This window comes from Coloeus monedula (assembly GCF_965178545.1).
Source record: "Coloeus monedula genome assembly, chromosome: 2".
Taxonomy (NCBI): Eukaryota; Metazoa; Chordata; class Aves; order Passeriformes; family Corvidae; genus Coloeus; species Coloeus monedula.
Window position 1 is genome coordinate 118,693,789 of NC_138782.1, and position 24,713 is coordinate 118,718,501.

At 57.7% G+C, this 24,713-nt stretch overlaps 1 protein-coding gene and 1 pseudogene across 2 annotated transcripts; one reads left to right on the plus strand and one right to left on the minus strand.

The window, feature by feature from the left end:
* Nucleotides 1-626: 626 nt before the first annotated feature.
* On the minus strand, nucleotides 627-5,531 carry LOC309570389 (serine/threonine-protein kinase PDIK1L-like; annotated as a pseudogene). The gene is made up of 3 exons: nucleotides 5,000-5,531; nucleotides 2,328-2,545; nucleotides 627-862 (listed from the first exon to the last, which is right to left on the minus strand). The product of its transcript is annotated as a serine/threonine-protein kinase PDIK1L-like (transcript).
* Nucleotides 5,532-15,095: 9,564 nt separating this feature from the next.
* PNOC (prepronociceptin) lies at nucleotides 15,096-22,754 on the plus strand. The gene is made up of 4 exons (XM_082302544.1): nucleotides 15,096-15,196; nucleotides 16,821-16,945; nucleotides 20,704-21,127; nucleotides 22,617-22,754. Exons 2-4 carry the CDS (start codon nucleotides 16,826-16,828, stop codon nucleotides 22,664-22,666), a joined length of 594 nt encoding a protein of 197 aa, XP_082158670.1. The 5' UTR covers nucleotides 15,096-15,196; nucleotides 16,821-16,825; the 3' UTR covers nucleotides 22,667-22,754.
* Nucleotides 22,755-24,713: the final 1,959 nt, after the last annotated feature.

The following is a 24,713-nucleotide window of genomic DNA, read 5'->3' on the forward strand; positions in this document are numbered from 1 at the left end:
TAAATAATCAAGAAATCCTAGGATCCAATGGATAAAAAGAATGGAAAACCCTGGGAAGCCCCTGCTGGGAATTCTGGATTCCAAACTTCCAGGTTCTAAAGGCCATCAAGAGCTCAAAATAATTTGGGATCACGGTGGTTTTGGGGCTCGGATTTCCAATCCAGCCTTTTCCAAGCTATCCTTCAACGTCTTTCCGTGCTAGAGAATTCCAGAGGGAAGCTCCTCTCGCTGATGGATGCGGCCCCAAGGGTGCTTTAATTAAATTTTTTTAATGATAAATTTACCTATTTTTTTTAAAAAAATCTATGGTTTTATAACAGAAATGGGTACAATTTCTGGGTAAAATGGATAAAACGGGCAATTTTATCCTTTTTTGGGAGCGATGATTATAAAATGTGTGGTTTTTATTTCTTTACAATAAATACAAACCTCGCCACGGTTCGGGTGAACGCCTACAAACAAACGGGAATTCTTCCCCTCACTTCCAACTTTTTTCCTCACCTTTTAAGGCGCCAAAAATTCCTTCAAGCTGCACCCCAAATGTTTCTCAAAACTTTTCCTCCTGGGAAAAGCCTGGAGGGGATTCCCCAAAATCGCCGGGAGCTCGGACTCACCCTCCCGCCGCTCTAGGAGGCGGAGCGCTGGCGCTTCCTGCCATAGGAGATGTGCCGGATCTGCACTTCCAGCTGGAAAGCATCCAACCTTTCCTTGGGATTGAAAGCCAGCATGTGATGCAGGAGCTTGCAGAGATCCTCGGGCATGGATTTCTTGTTCTTCAGAGGGATTTGGAGCTTCAGGTTGGGATTCTCCAGCAGAGCTTCTCCCAGCGGGATCAGCTCCTTGCCTTGGCAGATGTAAGTTCCTGTAAGAGGAGGAGCAGCCTTAGGGAGAATCCACAAAAAAGGGTTGGAGGGGGGGAAAAAAAAACCCCACGACCCATTGGGAATGCCGGCGGGAATTCCGCCGGGTGGGGAGGGATTGAGAGTTCAACCCAAAACTGCTCCGTTATCGTTACTCCGACAATTCCACTCGGCCCAACTTCTCCTCCTGGGCTGGAGGAGGGAAGAGAAATGGAAATGGGACCATTTTGCTGCTGGGTGTGGAAATGCTCTGCCCCAGAGGCTGGGAATGATTAAGTGGCTCCCAAAGCAGCCAGGAAAATCCTGGCGGGAAGAGGGAATGTTTGGGCGGGGGAGGGTTGGCCTCGCGCTCCTGCTCTCGAGCTCTTTGAAGGGGATTTGTTCTCCGCTCGCTCCTTTCCGGAGGCGGCAGTGCCAACGTTCCTCAAGGTTTGGGCGTTTTCCAAAGGAATTGAGAGCGGAATTCCAGTTGAGGGGAAAAAAAAGCCACAATAAAAATGGGAAAAGGGGAGGGGGGAAAAGTGACAACTCCGGAGTTGGTGGAAATGGAGGAGTTGAAAGTCTGAAAGGGAAGACAGACAGGTGAGGGATGAGCTGGGAAACGTCTCCGATTGTCATGCAAACGAGCGCGGCTGGCACCCTCCTCTCTCCAGGTGGCTTTCCCACTGCAAAATCCCGCTCTGGAATCAGGCAGGAGCGAGAATTCCAAGCGGGAACGCGGCGGCGTTTGGAAAAGGAGTCATCCCCCTGGGAGAGAACTCAGCCAAACGGCAGCTGGAAGATCCAAATGTCCCTTTCCCGGTTGGTTTTCCGGCTCCTTGGGATGCTCTGAATGATGCCCAGCCCTGGGTTATTCCAAGCAGATCCATGAGCCCAGCTCCAGAGAGGATTTGGGAACATTAAAAGCCATTTTAGAAGATCATTTTTCCACCCCCAACAATTCCTTATCAACACTAAGGGCCAAATCCACGTTTGGAGAGAATTCCTGAGGGGAAGGAAGGCCAGAGAAGCCAGGAGGGATTTTTTCCCCCTTAACCTTTAAACCCTCTCCGGAATTCTTTTGACGAAGCCGGCAGAAGGATTCTCCAGACAAAACCATGGATTTGTAAATCTCAGGAGCATTCCCTGTGCCTTAGGGATGCATCTCGAAAACCGGGAATCCTGAAGGAACAGAGGATTCTTCCTGGTTCTTTTCCAAATCCCAGCCTTCCCCCCTGGAAAAACCCCAACTCTGGGATTTTTGTGGTTGGGAATTCCTGGGAAAAGCCACATTTAAAGACTATTGGAATTATTGAGTGGCTTGGGTTGGAAGGGAGCTTTAAAGCTCATCCAGCTCCAACCCCTGCCGTTATCCCAAGCTGCTCCAAGCCCCGGGAAACTTCCAGGGATGGAGCAGCCGTTTGGAAATGCCTGGAAAAACATCCCGGAGAGGATCCCTCAGGGATCCAAAGAGCCCCTGATCCTCACCAAGCAATTCCTTCTCGGTGTCCCCGTCGCAGAACGTGATCCTCTCCACCATGGCCCAGAAGATGACGCCGAGGGCGAAGATGTCGGCCTTGGCCGTGTAGTGCCCTTCCCAAACCTCCGGAGCCATGAAGAAGCTGGATCCGCAGGCGGAGGAGAAGCGGCGCCCGCTGCCGCTCCCTCTGCCGCGGCACACTTTGCTCAGGCCAAAAGTCTGCCACCTGGGATGGGGGGAGAAACAACGGGAAGGGATGGGGAGAGGTAATGGGGGAAATGGGGAGAGATAATGGGGGAAAATGGGGAGAGAGAGATGGGGAGAGATAATAGAGAAAAATGGGGAGAGATAATGGGGGAAAAATGGGGAGAGATAATGGAGGAAATGGGGAGAGAGAGATGGGGGAAAATGGGGAGAGAGAGATGGGGAGAGATAATAGGGAAAAATGGGGAGAGAGAGATGGGGAGAGATGGGGAGAGAGAGATGGGGAGAGATGGGGAAAGATAATGGGGGAAAAATGGGGAAAAAGGGGGAAAAAGGGGGAAAAAGGGGAAAAAAGGGGGAAAAAGGGGGAAAAAGGGGGAAAAAGGGGGAAAAAGGGGGGGGGAAAAGGGGGGGGAAAAAGGGGGGGGAAAAGGGGGGGAAAAAGGGGGGGGAAAAAGGGGGGGGAAAAAGGGAGAAATGGAGGAGAAACGGGGGAGAAATAGTGGGAAGAAATGGGGGGAAATGGCAAAAAATGGGGAAGAAATAGTGGGAAGAAATAGCAGGGGGGAAAAATGGGGGGGAAATAATGGGAAGAAATAGTGGGAAGAAATAGGGGGAAGAAATAGGGGGAAGAAATAGGGGGAAGAAATAGGGGGGGAAAATGGGGGGGAAAATGGGGGGGAAAATGGGGGGGAAAATGAGGAAGAAATGGGAAAAAATGGGGAAGAAATAATGGGAAGAAATAGTGGGAAGAAGTAGTGGGAAGAAGTAGTGGGGAAAATGGGGGGGAAATGGGAAAAAATGAGGAAGAAATGGGAAAAAATGGGGAAGAAATAGTGGGAAGAAATAGTGGGAAGAAATGGGATTTACCATGTGGTCACCGCCGGCAAAATCCCGCTGGGAGTTTGCATTTTGTATCCTAACTGCTGGAATGCTTGGGATTCTGAGCTAGGAACGAGCTGCGGGGAATTCCTGGGATTCTGGAGTGAGCTGGCTCCCAGTTTTTTGGGAGAGTTGGGAAAGAGTTTCAGCCCGGTGCTACGGGAAGTGCAGTAATGGAGCCATTCCCGCTTTCCCTCAACATCCAGGGAAGTGATCTGGGCAAGCAAAGATGGCAAATTTGGGAAGCAAAGTGTTCTTGGTGAGGAAGGGCAGAGGAAATATTCCTTCACTTCCCGTGAGTGCCCGTGATCCCTCTGAGTGTGGAGTTTGGGAGCCCTGAGCTGCTCCTCTCAGCAGGATCAGCAGTGGATGGAGGAAAAGTGGGATTGGGAGCTCTGCTTCCTTCCAATATTCGGGAAAAGCAGCCCACGGCTGCTCTGGGATGCATTTGTCCCGAGAGGCCGACGGTGAGCGCGCTCCAGAGCCCGGGATGTGTGAGCACGGAGTCGTGGAATGCTTTGGGTGGGAAGGGAGCTTCGAGCCCATCCCATCCCAACTCCCTGCCACGTCCCAGGCTGCTCCAGCCTTTCCTTGGACGCTCCCAGGGATCCAGGGGCAGCCCCAGCTCCTCTGGGAATTCCAGCCCAGCCTCTCCCCACCGTCCCAGTTGGGAATTCCTACCCAAGATCCCAGCCCAAGCTCCCCTTTCCCACTGGGAAGCCATTCCCTGCCTCCTGCCCCTCCATCCTTCATCCCAAATCCCAGCTCTCCTGGAGCCCCTTTAGGCAGTGGAAGGGGCTCTGAGATCTCCCTGGATCCTTCTCTTCTCCAGGCTGGACACCTCCAACTCCTGGAAGGGCCTTTGAGGTCTTCCCGGATCCTTCTCCTCTCCAGGTGAACATTCCCAGCTCCTGGAAGGGGCTCTGAGCTCTCCCTGGATCCTTTCTCCTCTCCAGGCTGAACACCCCCAGCTCCTGAAGATCTTCCCGGATCCTTCTCCTCTCTGGGTGAACATTCCCAGCTCCTGGAAAGGGTTCTAAGGTCTCCTTGGATCCTTCTCTTCTCCAGGCTGGACACCTCCAGCTCCTGGAAGGGGCTCTGAGATCTTCCCAGATCCTTCTCTTCTCCAGGTGAACATTCCCAGCTCCTGGAAAGGGCTCTGAGATCTTCCCAGATCCTTCTCTTCTCCACGTGAATATTCCCAGCTCCTGGAAAGGGTTCTAAAGTCTCCTTGGACCCTTCCCTTCTCCAGGCTGGACACCTGCAGCTCCTGAAGGTCTTCCTGGATCCTCCTCCAGGTGAACATTTCCAGCTCCTGGAAGGGGCTCTGAGATCTCCCTGGATACTTCTCCTCCCCAGGTGAACATTTCCAGCTCCTGGAAAGGGCTCTGAGCTCTCCTTGGACCCTTCTCCTCTCCAGGCTGGACACCCCCAGCTCCTGAAGGTCCCTCTCTTCTCCAGGCTGGACTCACCACACTCCCGGGAAGGGCTCCGAGCATCCCCCTCTCCTCCCGGTGCCCACCCCCGACCCTCGGATCACCTCCGGGCCCTCGCTCCCCCATCCCAGCCCCATCCCAGCCCCGTCCCCGCTCACCTCAACCACGGGGCCGGCGCGGCCGTGGGCGACGAGGACGTTGTCGGCCTTGAGGTCGCGGTGCACGATGCGGCTGCGGTGCAGGAAGGCCACGGCGCTGCTGAGCTGCCGCACGAAGCTGCGGTTGAGGCGCGTCGGGGCCGCGCGCCAGCAGCTCCTCGTTCATGGTGCCGCCCTCGCAGAATTCCGTCACGAACCACAGGAAGCAGGCGGAGCGCGGATCCGGGCGGCTCCGGCCCTTCAGGCACGTCTGCACCAGCAGCCGGTGGCCGCCGGATCGCCGGCGCTCGGCCAGCGGCTGGAAGAGGCGGCCGTTCTGCAGGATGCGCTCCTCCAGCTGGATCCCGTTCTCGTGCTGCCGCTGGATGCTCTGCAGCGCCCGCAGCGCCAGCTCCACGTTCTCGGGGACGTTGCAGGGCATCCTCTTGACGGCCACTTTCCTCTCGGTTCGGTTGGCGACGGCCTCGTAAACCACCCCGTAGCTGCCCCGGCCCACCTCCTGCACGATGCTGTACTCGGCTTCCGCAGCCATCCGGCGCTTCCGGCCAGGAATCAGGGCAGAGGCTTTGGAATCATGGCAGGAAAACCTGGAAGAGGATTAAAAAAAACCCCAAAAAAACATAAACAACCTCTTAAGCTTCAAACTCTTCTAAACTCAACAGGTTTAGAGCAGGAGCTGCGTGAGGAGAGGCAGCTCAACCCATATCCATGGTAACCCGGAGACGTTATCCGGCACAATCCCGGCGGCACAGCGGGATCCGAGCTCCCGGGAAGCGCCATCGATCTGTCCCCGGCATGTGGAGCCGGGTGAGAAGGGAAAAGGGCTCCCTGGACACGTTTCCTGAGCAGGGGGCAGAGGGAAGATGAGACCTGCTGGCTCACAGCTGAGCAGAATCGACTTTGAAATAAATAAATTGGCCACGAGTGCTGGTTTGGCACTGAATCTTTCCCTGTTTGAGATTTCCTCGCCGTATCATGTCCCTGTACTTCTTCCAGTACCAATTTCCTGCCCTGCTCCTCATCCCTTTCCCCAGCCCTTCACAAGCTGACCCTGAACTTCACCTCGAGCTCCCTGTCCCGCTCCCAGACCCCCCATTCCAGGTTATTCCTCCCCTCATTACCCGGCACACAGGTTCCCACTGCAATCCTACAGGTCCCCCCTACTCCTTTCTCAGCCCCTCATTCCCCTTCTCCCTGTGCTCCTCAACACCACCCCAAATTTATCCCTAAAACTACATTAATTCCTTTCCCAATCCCTCAATCCTTCCGCCTTCAGGCTTCCTGCTCCACCTGCTGCTGCTGCCTTCAAAGCCCCCACTCCCAAATCCCCCTCCTTCCCCAAACCCACAGTCCAGCTCCCCCAACTCCATCCCCCGGCTCTGCTCCTTTCCCAAATCCCATCTTTTCGCTCAGCCCTCTCCCAGCTGATTCCCAGCCCCTCGCTCCTTCCCAGAGCGGCTCCCACCTGTCCAAACCCCGACCTCCCCACACACCCACCCCAACAAACACAACCATCCCACTCAATCCTTCCCCCTTCCCTTTCCCATCCCGCTGCCCCTCAGCCCCAGCTCCTCCCAGCATCTCAACACCCACCTCAGCCTCAGCCCCTCTTCCCATCCTCTGCCCCACTCCAGGCCCCTTCCCCGCCTCCGCCACCCCCTCAGGCCCAGCTCTTCCCCATTTCCCACCCAAGACCCCTTCCCCACCTCAGGCGCAGCTCCTTCCCCGCCTCAGCCCCTCTTCCCACCCCCACCCGCCATTCCCTCACTCCCAGCCTTTCCCAGCATCTCACCTAAGGTCCCTTCCCCTCCCCAGCCAAGTCCTGGTCCCCTTCCCCACCTCAGCCCCCTGCCCCACTTCCTGCAGCCCCTCAGCACTTCCCAGCATCTCAAGCAAAGCCCCTTGGAGACCTCACCCCACCCCCAGCTCCTTCCCCACCTCAGCCCCTCTTCCCACCCCCTGCCCCCTTCCACCATTCCTTCACTCCCAGCTTTTCTCTGCTTCTGGCCTAAGGCTCCTTGCTTTCCCCACCTCAGAGCCTTCTCCACAGCCTCAGGCAGAGCCCCTTGGCCCCCTCAGCCCCAGCACTCACCGCCGCTTGCCCCGGCAGCCTCCCGGGCCCGGCCGCTCCCCCTCATCCGCTGCCCCTCGGCCGCTCCCCTCAGCCGCTCCCCCTCAGCCGCTCCCCCTCATCCGCTGCCCCTCATCCGCTGCCCCTCATCCACTCCCCCTCATCCGCTGCCCCTCGGCCGCTCCCCTCAGCCGCTCCCCCTCAGCCGCTCCCCCTCATCCGCTGCCCCTCATCCGCTGCCCCTCGGCCGCTCCCCTCAGCCGCTCCCCCTCATCCGCTGCCCCTCATCCGCTGCCCCTCATCCGCTGCCCCTCGGCCGCTCCCCCTCGGCCGCTCCCCCTCGGCCGCTGCCCCTCATCCGCTGCCCCTCGGCCGCTCCCCCTCATCCGCTGCCCCTCGGCCGCTGCCCCTCATCCGCTGCCCCTCGGCCGCTGCCCCTCATCCGCTGCCCCTCAGCCGCTGCCCCTCGGCCGCTGCCCCTCATCCGCTGCCCCTCAGCCGCTGCCCCTCGGCCGCTGCCCCTCATCCGCTGCCCCTCAGCCGCTGCCCCTCGGCCGCTGCCCCTCATCCGCTGCCCCTCATCCGCTGCCCCTCATCCACTCCCCCTCATCCGCTGCCCCTCATCCGCTGCCCCTCGGCCGCTCCCCCTCATCCGCTGCCCCTCATCCGCTCCCCCTCGGCCGCTCCCCCTCGGCCGCTGCCCCTCATCCGCTGCCCCTCATCCGCTTCCCCTTCGGCCGCTGCCCCTCATCCGCTGCCCCTCATCCGTTCCCCCTCATCCGTTCCCCCTCAGCCGCTGCCCCTCATCCGTTCCCCCTCATCCGTTCCCCCTCATCCGCTGCCCCTCATCCGTTCCCCCCTCATCCGTTCCCCCTCAGCCGCTGCCCCTCAGCCGCTGCCCCGCCCCCTCGCACCGGTGCCGCTCGCGCCGGACCCGCCGCAGCCGCAATTCCCGCCACGGCCTCCAGCCCCGCCCACCTCCCGCCTCGCAGCCAATCAGCGAACGCCGCCTGCGCCGCACACCGGCACGGGGCGGTGCTGCGCGTGCGCAGTGGTGGCACGGAGTCAGGACTACAACTCCCAGCAGGCTCTGCGACCGGCGGCGGGTGCGCGCTAAGGACAGATCTCATCAAAACGTGGTGCGTGCGAGAGCGCCGGGCTTCCCACCGGGAAGCCATTCCCTGCCTCCTGCCCCTCCAGCCCTTTCCCAAATCCCAGCTCTCCTGGAGGGCCTTCAGGCTCGGGAAGCGGCTCCGAGGATTCCCTGGATCCTTCTCTTCTCCAGTTGGACATTCCCACCTCTCCCAGCCTGCCATTGGATCCAGCCCCATCCCGACTCCTCTGCGGGAAGGAATTCCGGCCTCCAGGCCCTTCCCTGGCAATCTCGGCACTCCAGGAAGGCTCTCCCTTCCCTTTCCCATGCCCGACTTCCAGAAAAACCCCTGGCCATGGATTCGGAGCCTCCTGGATCCCAGAATCCCGGAATGCTTTGGCTGGGATCCACACAGCTTCAATCCCATCCCATTCCAAGGCCGGCACCTCCCCCGATGATCCCAGGCTGCTCCAGCCTTTCCTTGGACACTCCCGAGGATTCCCTGGGAATTCCAGCCCAACATCCCACCCAACCCTTCTCTCTGGATTCGGGATCTGGATCCCAACAGGACAGATCTCCATCCTCATCCCACATCCAGCAGAGGTGGCTCGGAGCAGGAATTCCAAAGAACAGAGGGGGGGGAAAGATCCGAACTAGGCCAAAACCTCATTTTCCTGGAAAAACCCTGGGATTTTCCAGAAATCTGCTGGATGCGGGGAGGACGCGGAATCCCAGAAGAATTCCAGGTGGGAATGAGTCACCAGCTCCAATCTGGTTCCTCGCCAGCCCTTCCTGAGTTTTTCCCCTAGGGAATAATTTTTTCCCGTGGGAAGCAGGAGATGCAGAGCGGGGCCGTGATCCCAACTCGAGGTTGGAATTCCATCCTAGGAAAATTCCCAGCTGGATCATCCGCTCCCGGACAAGGGAATGAGCTCTGGAAGTGCCGGGGGCTGGGCTTGGGAATGAGATGATCCTTACGGTCTCTTCCCGCCCAAACCATTCCATGATTCTGTGATATTTGGGGTCGGATCCATCGTTTTCCATCACTGGAACAAAGGAATTCCGCTACATCCCGTCCCATGGGATTCATCCCAGCGTTCCTGCGCTCCTTGGGCTGCTCCTCGGAGCCCAAGACCCCGTAAAACTCCGGAGGTGGTTCCGGGAGGGATGAAAGGAGAGGAACGACAGCTCCAGGCATTCCCAAAATCCAGGAATCCCTCGGATTTCATCATCTGGATGGCCTGAATCCATCAGGAATTCCTTCCCAAGCTGCCCTTTCCCAGGGAAATCCCTCCATTCCCGCCTCTCCCAGCCTGCCATTGGATCCAGCCCCATCCTGACTCCTCTGCGGGAAGGAATTCCGGCCTCCAGGCCCTTCCCTGGCAATCTCGGCACTCCAGGAAGGCTCTCCCTTCCCTTTCCCATGCCCGACTTCCAGAAAAACCCCTGGCCATGGATTCGGAGCCTCCTGGATCCCAGAATCCCGGAATGCTTTGGCTGGGATCCACGCAGCTTCAATCCCATCCCATTCCAAGGCCGGCACCTCCCCCGATGATCCCAGGCTGCTCCAGCCTTTCCTTGGGCACTGCCAGGGATCCGGGGATTCTCTGGGAATTCCAGCCCAGCCGCGAATTCCTTCCCAACATCCCAGCCCGAGCTCCCCTTTCCCACTGGGAAGCCATTCCCTGCCTCCTGCCCCTCCATCCTTTATCCCAAATCCCAGCTCTCCTGGAGCCCCTTCAGGCTCAGGAAGCGGCTCCGAGGATTCCCGGGATCCTTCCCTGATCCAGCCGGACATTCCCGGCTCCGCAGCTCCACGTTCTTTTTTTTTTCCCTAAAACTCCTCCTGGCCCATTTTGGGTCGCTGCTGCTTTTAATTCCCCTTGGATCAGGAATTCCCAGGAATGTGGGATGGCAGCTCCGGAGGGCTCCGATCCCACCTCCGCTCAATCAGGGCCGACCTCAAACCGGGGCAGCGCCAATCCCGATGTGATTCCAGAGCCATGGAACGTGTCCAGGGCAGGGAACGGGTTGGGAATGGGGCTGGAGCACCGGGAGCGGCTGAGGGAGCTGGGAAAGGGGCTCAGCCTGGGGAAAAGGAGGCTCAGGGGGGAATTTTCCCTCTGGAATTCCCTGACAGGAGCCAGGTGGGATCGGGATTTCTCCCAGGAAAGGAGGGAATGGCCCCAAGTTGTTCCAGGAGAGGCTCAGGTTGGATTTTGGGAACAATTCCTGCCTGGAGAGGAGGGTCAGGCAGTGGAAGGGGGAGTCCCCATCCCCGGAGTGTCCAAGGAATTCCTGGATGTGGCACTCGGAGCTGGGGACAAGGTGGGGCTCGATGACCTCGGAGGGCTTTTCCAACCTCGGGAATTCCGGGATTCAGCCAGGAGCCCTTCCCGAGCTCCTCCAGCTCCTCAGGGACACAAATCCCACTCCTGCCATTCCCACTCCTGCCATTCCCTCTCCTTCCATTCCCACTCCAATTCCCATCCCTGAGCAGCTTCCAGGCCTGCACGGAGCCTTCACCACCCTCATCCTCATCCCGACGGGACACAATTCCAAGCATCCTGACATTCCTGCTGGGAATAAATCAGCAGCACCTCCCTGGAGCCCATTTTTGGCCTTTTCCCACCTCAAATTGGGGCTGGCCAAGTTGGATTTTTTGAAGCATCTCCCAAGGCTCCCATGGACCACCGGATTTCATGGAAAACTCCTGGAAAATCAGCTGGCGGTGCCTGAGCTTGGATCAGGAAAGAGGTGATCCCCATTTTCCTGAAGGAAGGGATAAAATCCCGGGATTTAAACCGGAAAATATCCGGGCAGAACCCAAAAGCGACCGCGGGAATGCAAAATTCCATTGGAACAAGCCCACTTCCCGAGTTTTCCAGCTTGGGAATCCTCCCCACCTTTCCCTGGTGATGGATCCCATCCGTTTGATGTCCTGCTGCTGGAAGGGGTCGTCGCTTTTCCCTGGAAATTCCCCGTGACTCCGGATCCTGCCGGGATTGGCGGTCGGGAACGCTCGGACACAGATTTGGGACAGAAACGCCAAAAAAAACCCCAAACCATTTAAAACATTCACATTTTCCATCCTGATTTTCCAATATCCACATCCCAAAGCTGTTCCCACCCAGCGGGGTTGGCCGTTGGGACCTACAGGAATCCCAAAAAAACCTGGGAATGCTCAAAAAAGGATATTTTTCCTCCTCCTCACCGGCTCGAATCCCTTTGGCCAAATTTGGGGAGAAAAGGCGTTTTTCTGGCAATAAACCCCCCAAAAATGGGAGTTTTGGGGAGCTGCCGAGGGAATGAAGCGCTGAGAGGTTGGGAAATTATCCCGGGAAAGGATAAAGGAAGCACGGAGCTTCTCCCAGGCCTAAAATCCAGGGAATTCTTGACAATCCAGGTGGTCCAGGGAAGACTGGAGCGACATTTTAATTCAAAAATTCCTTTTTTGAAATGAGAAAAATAAATTTAAAACGTATTTATTTAAAGAAAAGGATGAGTTCCGGTCTCCTGGGAATGTGATGGGGCACAGCGTCACTTCCCAACCCCATTTTCCCTAAAAATCCCCCAAATCCAGGCTCTCATCCCAACCCTCCAACCACTCCTGTGATGTTCTACCCCCCTCTTTGGGGCGTTTTCCCGAATTTTTGGCTTTTCCAGGCCCAGGTGGTCCCACCTGGGGGGCACAAACTCAATTCCCAGATGGAAAAACGCTTCCCTCCCTCCTCCAGCCCTTCCCGGGGAGTCATTCCAAGGAATTACCGAGCTAGGATCGCGGCGCCGGATTCCTGATTGAATTAATTGAATGATTGAAATCTTTGATTCCCGAGGTGGCGGCAGGGAGAGGGATCCGGCAGGGATGAGCATTCCCACTGAAACGACGGGGGAAGAAAATCCCATGGGATGGGGCCGGTTTGGGGGAGAAAGCGGCGGAGGGGAAGGTTCGGCCTTTCCCAAGGAAAAGCAGCGCCAATTCCCGGCGCCGGAGCGGGCAGATCCCGGTCTCCGCTTCCCGCCGGGCATTTCCACCATCCCTGGAACACCCGCTTGGAATTTTCTGCTCTCCCCCGGCCAGTCCCAAATCCACGATTCCCACCCTGACGCTCGGCACGGACCGCGCCGCGCCGGAGCGGGATGGGCGCGGGATCGGGGCTGGATGCGGGATTGAGGGGAAAGCCAGGTGGGAAAAATCCCCCCGCCACACACACACACACACATCCCCCACACCCCCCAAATCCCTCTAGGAAGAGCTTGGGGATGATCCCGACTGCTCCCGATCCGGGAAGCGGCTCCACACGGTGCGGAGCCGTCCCGCCCCACCCCGCCCTCCCCGATCCTCGGGCTGCGGGATGGCTGCGGGATGGGTGCGGGATGGATGCGGGGGAAGGAAAAGCCGCGCATTCCCGATCCCGGCTGGCGCATCCCTCCGCCGGCAGCCCCCGGGGGTGGGCTCAGGCGCGCACGTGTCCGGGGAGGGGGTGTGGGATGCGTGTGCACCCCGGCCATATAAACCCCGGCCAGAGGAACCCGAGCCGCTCCGGCGCCGGGCAAGTCACGGAGCCGAGGAGCCGCCAGCTCCGCTCCGCTCAGGTAGGAATTCCGCTTCCCTGCTTTTTCCAGGCTTTTTTTTTTTTTTTTTGGTGGGGGGGGGGGGGTTGGGGTTTTTTTTTTATCTCTCCCCTCCTCATCCAGGAGGTTTCGCTTCGGGGATGAATCCCTGAATCCGCCCCCGCTGAGGGTGAAACGAAATCTCCTTCGCGAGGGATGGAGCCGGCCCCGCTATCCCACCGCAGGAAAAGTTTCGCTCTCCAGCCCCAAAATCCAGCGGGGATGCAACAAGAGGCGGCGTGGCCTGCCCGGAGCCGCGGGGTGCTGCTGGATTCCTCCGGGATAGAGGGAATTTCTGGGCTTTAGGGAATTTTTTCAGGGGAGCTGCCACGCCACGATTTTGCCCATCCCGTATTCCCGCTCCTTTCCCTTCGGCTCGGGACCTCCCCGGGATGCTCCTGCCTTGCGAGCCAGCCCTAAAATCACACAAAAACCGGGACGAGCGGAGGATTATTTTTGTTGTTGCTTTGTTCGGTTCAGATCCCCCCACCCCAAAAAAAAAAAAAAAAAAAAAAAAAAAAAAAAAAAAAAGCAGGAAGGAGCGGCTGAGAAGACGGGAATGCCGGGGGGAAAAATGTTATTCCCGATGGTTTTTTCCCCTCCGAGCAGCCTTTCCCGGCTCCCATCTGTGTTTCCAGTCACACCGCGGCGCCTCATTTGGGCCAATTATGGCCAATTACCTGATTGAGGGGCACCGCGGAAAGGCAGCGCTGATTTTTCCTGCCGAGCACCGGGCATCTGTAGCCAACCCCCCCCCCTCCCTCCTCCTTCTCCTCCCCAGCATTCCCAAATCCCTCTTTTTCTCCCTGAAATGCCCCCAGAAGCCGCCGGCACAAAGCCAGGATTTGGGGGAGCAGGGCAGGGATTTAGCGGGGGACACTCTTGGATGATAATTTGCTTTTTTTGTTTTCCACCTGGGAAAAGCTTTCCCTCCTTCCATGGATCCTTCCCGGCCGCCTCTGTGTCACCCTCTGGATCAGGCCTTGGCTCCAGGAAGGGGGGGGAAAAAAAAAAAGGGGGGATTCGTGCTGGTTTTACCCCGGCAGTGGGAAGCGGGAATGCTGCGGGATGTGCCCCTCACGTGGCGGGGCCGATCCCAAACCGGGAATGCCGGAGCATCCTTGGAGGAGGCGTTTGGGGCAGGAGGATGGCGATCCCACAGCCGGGATAATCCCATGGGAAGAGGCGCTGGGAGCTGCCCGCGAGCTCCCGGCCCGAATCGCCTCAAATGGAGCGGATAAAATCCCATTGCAGGCAGCACCTGCTGCCCCTTCCACCTCCTCTCCTCGCCTTATTCCCGCTCCCGCTGCTCCCAGAATGGAGAAGGCAGCGTCTCCCACCTCATCCCAGCCGGAGCAATCCATAAAAGCCGCTTTTCCTGATGGATAAACCCCGCCGTTATCTCAACCGCAGGCTGGATTTCCAGGGAAAAAAAAACAAAAAAACACAAAAATCCACAGAAACCTCATTTTTTTATTGTTTTTATTCCTCCCCAAATTAATGAGGGTGATTCAACCGCGTGGAAAACTCCATGGATTCACCCTTGGGGCAGCGGGGATGGAGCGGCCGTGTCCTGGCACATCCCTCCGGCATGGATGGGGGGTCGTTTTTTGGGGAGGAAAAGGAAGATTTGTACCCGGGAGGAGCTTTTTGGGGTGGCCGTGACATCCCCGGGCACGACCGGAGCATCCCTTGGGAAAGAAGGCCCAGGTTGGGTTTTCCCGGAGGAAAAAATATTGTTTAAAATGGTGAAAAAATGGGGGGGGAGAAAAAATGTGGGGAAAGGGGGAAGAAGGGGGGGGGGGAATAGGGAAAAACAGGGGGAACGGAAATAACGGGGGGAAATCGGAAAGAATAGGAAAAAAATAGGGGAAACTGAAATATTGGGGGAAATGGAGAAAAAACACATCCTTTTTTTTTTTTTTTTCCCCCCCCATGGATTCGTGGCTGGGAAACTCGGGAAGGGGCTTGGAGCTGTCACCACCCTCCCCCAGGAAGAAAATCCCCTAAAAGCGTCCTTCCCTTTTCCCTGATTGAATTTTGGGGCGGGGGGGGGATGCACAAAGCGGGATCCGCTCCCTCTTTTCCCGGCCCATCCCGATCCCACCTTCCCACGAACCGCGCAGGAACCTCGGCGCCTCCTCCCCGCTCTCCCCAGGAGTCGGGAACCTCTTGGGGACAGCGACAGAGGGGTGGCAGCTCCTTTCCCGGCTCTGCCCATCCCGCTTTTCCCGGGCTGGCGGGGGGGAGGAATTTTGCCCTCTCCCGGGAGCTTCGTGCCAAGCCTGTGACTCACCCGGCCGCTTTTAATGACTCGATGGAGATTAAGCCTCGATTCCTGCTCCTTATCAGCTTCCCCCCGGACCCTCCGGCAAATGACAGGCGCGAGTTGTCACCGCCCGGCTGCCGGGGACAAAAGGTGACCGTCATGCCAGGCAGGGAGCCCGCAGGATGCTCCGTGGCTCCTCGAGGAGCTCGGGGGCGTCTTTGGGAAACGGGGGGCAAAATCGGGGACCCCCTCCGCAGGTGCTGAAATGTCCCCAAAATCAGCGGGGATGGCGCAGAGCTGCCGCCAGCGAGGGGTCTTTGCTCCCATCCAGGGGTTGGGGGGGCTCTTCCAGCGTGGAGGGGTTTGGGTGTCACATCCCTGTCCTGGTGCTCTCTGTCACCTCTGTGTGGTCCCTTCATTGTCCCCTAACCCTGGTGCCACCTCCCTGTCCTGGTCACCTCTGTCCAGTCCCATATTTGTCCCATAAACCTGGTGCCACATCCCCATCCTGCCCCTTTCTGTCACCTCTGTCCGGTCCCTTCATTGTCCCCTAAAACTGGTGCCATTTCCCTGTCCTGGTCCTCTCTGTCCCCTCTAATCCTGTATTTATCCCATAAACCTGGTGCCACCTCCCTGTCCTGGTCCTCTCTGTCTGATCCCATATTTATCCCATAAATCTTGTGCCACCTCCCTGTCCTGGTCACCTCTGTCCAGTCCCATATTTATCCCATAAACCTGGTGCCACCTCCCCATCCTGGTGTTCTCTGTCCCCTCTGTGTGGTCCCTTCATTGTCCCCTAACCCTGGTGCCACCTCCCCATCCTGGTCACCTCTGTCCAGTCCCGCATCTATCCCATAAATCTGGTGCCACCTCCCTGTCCTGGTCCTCTCTGTCCCCTCTGATCCCATATTTATCCCATAAATCTGGTGCCACCTCCCTGTCCTGGTCACCTCTGTCCGATCCCATATTTATCCCATAAACCTGGTGCCACCTCCCCATCCTGTCCCCCTCTGTCCCCTCTGATCCCGTATTTATCCCCTAACCCTGGTGCCACCTCCCCGTCCCCTCTCTGTCCCCTCTATCCGACCCCATATTTATCCCCTAACCCTGGTCCCACACAGCTCCGGGATCTGCTCCTGATGACCCCAGAGAAGCCGGATCCCTTTTCCCGGCAGGATGAGGGCAAAGAGGGATGGGGAGGATCCACGTTCCCGTTCCCAGGTGGCCACCAGGATGAAGCTCCGGGAACTGGGAGGGAAGTGCGAGGCCTGGGTCGTGTCGGTCACTGATGTTGGTAGAACCCGCTGGGACACGGAATTCTATGGGAATTCTGTGGGAATTGGGCTCAGATCCCAGCAATCCATGATCTGAGGATTGACTTGAACCATCCTAGGATAGGGACAGGGCTGGCAGCTCCCCAAAACCAGCCCGGAGCGGGAAATGGCGCGGATGGGAACCATCCAGCTCCGGGAACAGCTGGGAATGCGCTGCCCCACCACGTCCAGCTCCGGCCGGGACCTGTGCCATGAGAGTGCCCGGAAAAAACGAACCCGGAACACTCCGGATCCTTTTTGGGAGCAGCTCCTTTCCCAACGGGATAATTTCGGCAGGGAGAGGCTGGGCTGAGGCCAGGCACGTTTTGGTGCAGGCACCGTCCCGGTTTGGCGGGATTTCGTGGGGTTTTGGCGGGATTTCGTGGGGATTTCGCGGGGTTTTGGTGGGATTTCGCGGGGTTTTGGCAGGGTTTTGACGGGTCCGTCCCTGCCGTGCGCAGCCACCATGAGGGCCGTGCTCTGGGACCTGCTGCTGCTGTGCCTCTTTGCCCGGGCGCGGGGCGACTGCCGGGGCGACTGCCTGCACTGCGACCGCCAGCTCTACCGCGACAGCTTCGACGTCCTCGTGAGTGCCGCCGCGGCCCCTTGTCCCCAGTCCCGCGGGCACCCTCCTCCCTCAGCGGGATTGGGGTCCCGGGGTGGGATTTGGGTTCGGAGGGGGAGGTGCCGCCTGCTGTCGCTGTCTGTGGGCACCGGGGTGGTCCCGAGGGAGGGCGAAGATCCCAAATCGGGACCCCAAACACCCCCAGCTTTCATCCCCTATTGCTCCTCACCCATCCCAACCCCATCCTCTGAGGAGCCTCTGAAATCCCGCTCCCGGTCTCGATTTGCCTCCCACCCTGGATGGGAAGAGCCGTAATCCCACAATTTGGGCTTTTCCCAGCTCCTGATCCTTTTCCGCTCCGCTGAGCCGTGGCCGTGTCCCGGCCGGCTGCGATCCCGTCTCCGCCATTCCCGAGGGATTATCCATCACCTCTCCCCGCCCACTCCCCTATTTATCCGAGATGACAAATCCCAGCACATCCCCCCCTTCCCGAAAGGAGCCGGCAGCTCGGAAGGCCCCAGGGTTGGGAAATATCCCCCCAAAATCTCAGGAGGGACCAGAGACTTCCAGGAGAGGCTGGAGCCATCCCAGTGCCACCAAGGGCACCTCACTGCCACCAAGTTTTGGGGGGCTGCCACGCTGGTTTGGCCCCAAAATGTTGGTTTGAAGGCACCAGCACCTTCTTCCTGCCTGGTCCTGCTCCTGGAGCTCCAGCCGGAAACTGGGAGAGAAGCTGGGATGGTTGGTGGCCCCTGGATCCCGTGGCAGGTCCGATCCCGAAGCAAGAGCGGTTTGAACCGGGAGCGGAGGGATTTGGGGTCTTCTGAGGCTCCGTTTGGGCTGGAAGAAGCCTCGCGGTGGGATTTGGTGCAACCCTTCCACCAAAGCAACGCCCCAGGAAGTCCCGTCAGCTCCATCGGAGGTGGGAGCTGGAGATTCCCCGGAATTCCAGGTGCCAGGGAGGGACAGGGACCAGCTGCTCCTCCAGCTGTGGGTGAATCGCCCCATCCCGCTCCCCAAAACCCACAGAGGCACCAAGCAAAGATCGGGAAGAGCCTCCCCAGGTGGTTTTGGCGCTGGATGTGGAGGATCATCGGCTGCTGCTTGCTGAACGTTCCCAACCCGCTCCGAGCCGTTTCCGTGGGAATTCAGACCACAGCTCCACAGCCAAGGAGCCCGGGATGTCCGTGCTGGAGGGTGCCAGGACCTCTGATGGTGGGGCTGGGCTGAATCCTCTCAAACTGCCCAGATCCATCACTTCCATCGGCGCAGACCCTTCCAAAGCCTTGGAAATCCCAGGAGAGGACCTCGGCTCAGAGCAGGATGCCCTCAGTGACCCCACAAGGCCCCATCCTACAAAACGCTCCTCACCGCCTCGCTTGGGGACAATTCCCCTTCTTTTGGGTTTTGTCGGCGGAGCCCTCGGGGATGGGAAGAGCCGATGGAGCTGCAGCCCTGAGCAACCACGCCGGGACTTGTGGCACCTCCCTCTTGGCCGAGCTGATGGTCCCAAGGAGAAGAGAAGTTCGGCAGAGCTTTGGGGCCTGCAGGTGGCCACGGGATCCCCGATGTCCTCCAGCACGGGGTCCCCAGCTGGGGTTCGGCGTTTGAAGGACCCCGCCGTGAAGGAGACGCCGGGATGGAGACGATTCCGCGTGCAGGAGGACAACCCTTCCCTTCTGGGCCTTCCACCCACGGCTCCTTCTGGTGTTCGTTGAGTTTGGTTCCTCCATGATCTTTTCCGGATGGTTTTCCCTGGGCGCTGTGCCGGGTCTGCGTCCGGCTCCGATGGATGAGGCACAACCGTGGTGGGAGCCCAGGGACACCTGTGACAAAGGGACGTGGTGAGGGGGGCCCGTTCCTGGGGGCTGGAGGACCCAAAGGTCACCGCTGCCTTTGAGGAAGGCGTGGAGGAGGATCTGGGAAGCTTCCCATGGATCCCCAGCGAGGTGTTGGAGCGCATCGTCCTGCGGAGCTTCCCCGAAGGTTTGGAGGACAGGAAGGTCACCGGGAGCAGCCAGCGGGGATTTGTGGAGGGGAAGCAGTGCTTGACCAGCGCCGTGGCTCTCTGCAGCCGGACAGCCGGGCTGGACCTTCTTCCCCGTGTCCTGTGACATCCTCAGGGCCAATCCCAGGGCAGTGAGGTGGAGTCGAACCTGGAGGAGCTGGACTTGTTCGGGATAACGGGGCAGGAGCACCCTCAGCAGATGCTGCGGAGCTGGGAGGGGTGGGGGGAGCCCACAGGGTCCCGCTGCCATCCGGAGGAACGTTCCCAGCTGGAGAAACCTCGGGAAGAGCAGCAAGGAGAGGAGCAAAGTCCCGTCCCTGGGGAGGAACAGCTCCAGGCACTGGGACCTGCCATGGGAATGGGCCAGAGGTCCCTTCCCACCTCCACCATCCCATCCCGTCCCATCCCATCCCGTCCCATCCCATCCCGTCCCATCCCGTCCCATCCCGTCCCATCTCCACCGTCCTGTCCTAACTCCACCATCCCATCCCACCTCCACCATCCCATCCCATCCCATCCCATCCCATCCCATCCCATCCCATCCCATCCCAGCTCCACCGTCCCATCCCGTCCCAGCTCCACCATCCCATCCCATCCCATCCCATCTCACCTCCAGCATCCCATCCCATCCCAGCTCCACCATCCCATCCCAGCTCCACCATCCCATCCCATCCCATCCCATCCCATCCCATCCCATCCCATCCCATCCCATCCCCACCATCCTGTCCCAGCTCCACCGTCCCATGCTGTCCCAGCACCACCATCCCATCCCATCCCACCTCCACCATCCCATCCCATCCCATCCCATCCCATCCCATCCCATCCCATCCCATCTCCACCGTCCTGTCCTAACTCCACCATCCCATCCCACCTCCACCATCCCATCCCATCCCATCCCATCCCATCCCAGCTCCACCGTCCCATCCCGTCCCAGCTCCACCATCCCATCCCATCCCATCCCATCTCACCTCCAGCATCCCATCCCATCCCAGCTCCACCATCCCATCCCAGCTCCACCATCCCATCCCATCCCATCCCATCCCATCCCATCCCATCCCATCCCATCCCATCCCATCCCCACCATCCTGTCCCAGCTCCACCGTCCCATGCTGTCCCAGCTCCACCATTCCATCCCATCCCAGCTCCACCATTCCATCCCATCCCAGCTCCACCAGCTTGTCCCACCATCCCGTCCCGTCCCAGCTCCACCATCCCGTCCCTTCCCAGCCCCACCATCCCATGCCGTCCCAGCTCCACCGTTCCATCCCATCCCAGCTCCACCAGTCCGTCCCATCCCAGCTCCACCATCCCGTCCCATCCCAGCCCCACCATCCCATGCCGTCCCAGCTCCACCGTTCCATCCCATCCCAGCTCCACCAGTCCGTCCCATCCCAGCTCCACCATCCCATGACTCGATGGCTTTTGGGTTGAAGGGCCCAGCAGAGCCCAGAATGGTGGAGCAGGAGCGTGGAATTTGACGGGAAGAGCGGAGCGTGTTGGGGGAAGGTTGGAGAGGGATGCTGAGCATCTCCACTCTGGGAACGGGCTTTGGGAGGGGACACCTCCCAGGATGAGGCCAGGGAAGCGCTGACGAGCTGCCGGCCCCTTTCCGTGGGCATGGTTGGGTGTCGGATGGGCTGGAAGCGCGGGGGTGCCGGAGTCCCTGGATCTGGATGCTCTTGGAGGTCCCTTCCAACCCAACCATTCCCCGCTTTGGGCCACAGTCACGGGCGCTCCGTCCCTCTGACGTCCATCCGTGTTTCCCTCGCAGATCTGCATCCTGGAGTGCGAAGGCGAAGCGGTGCCGAGGGCCACCTGGGAGCTGTGCGCGGCCGCCAGCCGAGCCGCCCCGCGGCCCCGCGACCTCGCCGCCGAGCCCTGGCCCGGCGCGGCTCCGGCGCTGCCGGCGGGCCCGGCCAACCCTCTCCAGGTCACCGAGCTGCTGCGGCGCCGCGGGGCCGACACCGACGAGGCCGCGCCGGGCACCTTCCCGCAGCCTCCCGAGGAGGACATTTCCCGGCGGCTCGGCCGCTTCCCGCCGGGAATGGGCGGCTGGCGCCCGGCGCCGGCGGCCAAGGGGGTGCAGAAGAGGTACGGGGGCTTCATCGGGGTGCGCAAGTCGGCTCGGAAGTGGAACAACCAGAAGAGGTTTAGCGAGTTCCTGAAGCAGTACCTGGGGATGGCGCCGCGCTCCAGTGAGTACGGCCTCGGCGGCGGCACCGGCGAGCACAACGAGATCTAAACCGAGACCCCGCCGGGGCCGCCGAACGCCAACCCTCCACCCCTGCCCGCCACATTCCATGGGTGCCATCCAACAAGGGGGCCATCACAAAGAGAATCCATTCGGAAATGGCTCGGAAACGCCAAATTGGAGGCCGGGGAGGGACGCGGAGGCGGCGCGGGAAGGGCCTTCTTCGGGGTCACCTTCGGGGGCACCTTCGGGGTCACCCTCCCGCCCAGGGAGGATGGGCTGAAGGGGTTTGTGCTCCACGTCCAGCACGGGTTGGTTCCCCCCAGTACAAAAACATCCCCAAAAAAATAGGGAAAAAAAAAAAAAAATCAGGAATTCAAAAAGAAGTGAGGAAAATGTTACGGATTTTTCATTAAAAAAAAAAAAACAAAACCAAAAATTGAGATTGAGAACGGTTTGCAAGTCAAAGGCAATGGAAAAGAACGCTAAAGGAAAGAAGCAGCTAAATGAAAAAAAAAAAAGAGGATTTCCATCCCTGAAAATCAAATCATTTCAATGATTTCGATTTTAAAAGGGTGAGGAGAAAGGGAAAATACTTAAAAGAAATAAAAAAAGGAATTAAAAAATTTTTAAAGGAATAAAGAATGAATTTCAGAAGGATATAAAAGAATTATAAAAAAATTTCAAAAGTATTTAAAAGGAATAAAGAATGGAATTCAAAAATATTTAAAAGGAATAAAGATTAAATTTTAAAGTATTTAAAAGGAAATTTTAAAAAAGGATCAAAATCATTTAAAAGGAATAAAAGGTCGCTCCAAATTATTTAAAAGAAGCTTAAAAAAGGAGGTAAAACATTTAAAATAAGCGGGATGAAAGCATTTAAAACAAATTTTAACGAGGAGCAAAAGTTGAGGTCGATTAAATTAAAAATGTAAAAAAATAAAAAGGGATTAAATAAAAAGGGATTCAACAAAAAGAGATTAAAGAAAACCAAGACTGCTCCACGGAGAAATGAAACAATTCCCGCCCGGAATTGTTCCCGTCCAGCCCCCGCTGCCCCCGTTGAGCCGGGGTTGATCCCACGCCGCCATTCCCACGGGAATTCCGGAATTCCGGGACGCTCGGAGCCCCCTCTTCCCCTGCAGCTGCCGAGACTCCCCCACCCCCTTCTCCCCCCCCAAATTCCAAATTTGGGAGAATTTTAACATTTTTCCACTTTGGGGGTTTTTTTCCCATTTTTCCTTTTTTCCCCCCCCCCTCCCTAAATCCCGGGATTTCCTCCATCCCAATCCCAGGGAGGGAGAACCCCTCGCTCCCTCCGCTCTCGGCTCAGCAGCTGCTTTTTTTTTGTTGTTGTTGGTTTTTGGCTTTTTCCCTTCTTTTTTTTTTTTTCTCCTTTAATTCCTTTTTTTTTTTTTTTCCCTTCTCTTTTTTTTTTTTTTTTTTTTTTTTTTTTCCTTTTTTCCCGATTTTATTTTGTATTTTTTTTGTAGCGTTCCGGCACCGCTTCCCAGCACCTTCCGCCCGGCACAGGCAAAATTAAACCCTGCTCCTGCCCCAGCCGCTCCATCCTCTCTCTGCCGGACCCCAAAGCGCTTCAGACCCGAAATCTCTTTGCTCTTCACCCACTTAAAGCCACATTTAACCCCGGAGCCGACGAATTCCGACGGGAGCGCGAATTCCGACGGGAGGGAGGGAGGGATTCGCGCGGAACGGGCGGAAATCGATGCAAAATACAGGAAAAACAAAAAACAACGGAATTTTTGCCGGAAAAAAATTGGGGATTTTTTTTTTTTTTTTTTTTTTTTTTTTTGGCGGGAGGTGGGGGCGGGGCTTTGGTTTTGGGGTTTGGGTTTTTTTTGGCCGATTTGCATCCAGCAAAAACAACCCCGAATTCCCAGATTTTCCCAGCTCTGGAGATGGGATTTTGGCTTCCCGTGGGATTCATTCCCAACTTTCAAGGGTCGCATCCCGACTCCCGCCCAGCTCCCCAAAATTCCGTAAATCCTCATTTATTTTCGTTTCAATTCCCCCTCTTTTGTTTCGTTTTGTTGCCGCCATTCCCCCCTTTTTCCGAGCGCTTTCCTTGGAATTTCGTGACCACTCCGGGGCCGACACCTTTGCTCCGCACCTCGACCCGCCAGCGCCTTCCCGGCGCGTCCCAACCCCAGAAAATGTGGGATTTCCCCGCATCATTCCCAGGAGGACAATCCAAATCCGGCCGATTCCCTCCTTCCCGCTTCATCCCAAAAAAAAAACCCCACCCCATTCCCGAAGTTTATCCCGGCCTCACCCGCGGCGCCGCCGCCGTCGCCTTCCTTTGTTTAAAAAAAACCACCAAAAAACCGTAAAAGACGAGAATCCCGCTGGGAAAAAGCACCCAAAAAACCAAAAAAAAAAAAAAATAGGGAACAAATTCCAGGATAATCCCGAAATGTTGTTGTTTTTAATTGTTTCCTACAAAGATTTCTCCATTAAACTTGTACATAGCAAAAGGATTAATAAATCAGTTTACTGTTTCTACGATCTGATTGCGACTGGCCACCGTCACTCGGGCGTGAGCAGCTTCCCGCTGTCCCATCCCACGAGAATTCCTTGGATTTACGGGGCTGGGGGAGAAAAAAAAGTGGAGATTTTGGGGTGTATTTAAAAAAATAAAATCCAGGAATGCCGTGGCGCGGAAGAGCTGCGGGAAGGGCGATCCCGTTGGTGAGGAATGGGGTGGAGCCAGGGGTGGGTGGAGCGGGGAAACGGGATAAAAAGTGGGGGTTTAGGGTTTGAGGGAGCCAACGGGAATTTCCACCTGCATCTGTCAGCCTTTTCCATAGCTTTTTCCAGCTTTCCCCAGCAGCTGGAAATTTGGGATCGCCGTGGATTTAGGGATGGCAGCGGAATCGCTGCCCCGCGTGGTGGCGGGGGGTGAGGAGGAGCCATCCCAAGGGAATTCCCAGGTTCTTGGGGACAGCGGTCGGCGATTAAAAAATTGATTGGGAGAAGCCTCGGACTGGTGGGAGGGGATTTTTTTTGGGATTGGGGCAAGGTGGGATCCGAGGTCCCCAAACTCCCTGCGGGAATTGTAGGAATTGCATCCGTTTGGTGTTCCCAGGATGCAATTTTTAATCCGGTTTTTCCCAGTTTTTCCCCTCCTGGGACCCCCCTTCAGCTCCATCTCCTCTTCCCTCGCCTTTTCCAGTTCCTTTTCCACCTCCACATCCATGAAAAAATAAAATTCTATCGAATTATCCGGGTTTTTTTTCGCATCCGAAGGCGCGTTGGAGTGGAGGGGAGGGCTCCAGGCCAATCCAGCGCCTTTTGACCCCTCCCTGGAGCTTCCAGGATCTTTTGGGATACTGGAATTCTCCTGGAGAAGGCGGCTTGGAGGGGTGGGATTTTCCCTGGGTTAAACCGGGCTGGATGGGAAAAATCGGGAATGGGGATGGTCACCAGTGGTGGCCCCAGGGATCAGAGCTGCTCCCACTTGGGATTTCTAGGGAAGATTTGGGATCGAGGAACCCTCAGTGAGGGTGGAGGTGACTCCGAGGTGGGTGGGATGCGGGAATGCCGGAGGGATCGGGATCGGGATCGGGATC

Coding starts and splice junctions, on each gene's coding strand:
- PNOC (XM_082302544.1), top strand. CDS start 16,826: ATGAGGGCCGTGCTCTGGGACCTGCTGCTGCTGTGCCTCTTTGCCCGG. Junction 16,946..20,703: donor GCGACAGCTTCGACGTCCTC/GTGAGTGCCGCC, acceptor TTTCCCTCGCAG/ATCTGCATCCTGGAGTGCGA. Junction 21,128..22,616: donor GGGGATGGCGCCGCGCTCCA/GTGAGTACGGCC, acceptor TTTTTTTTGTAG/CGTTCCGGCACCGCTTCCCA.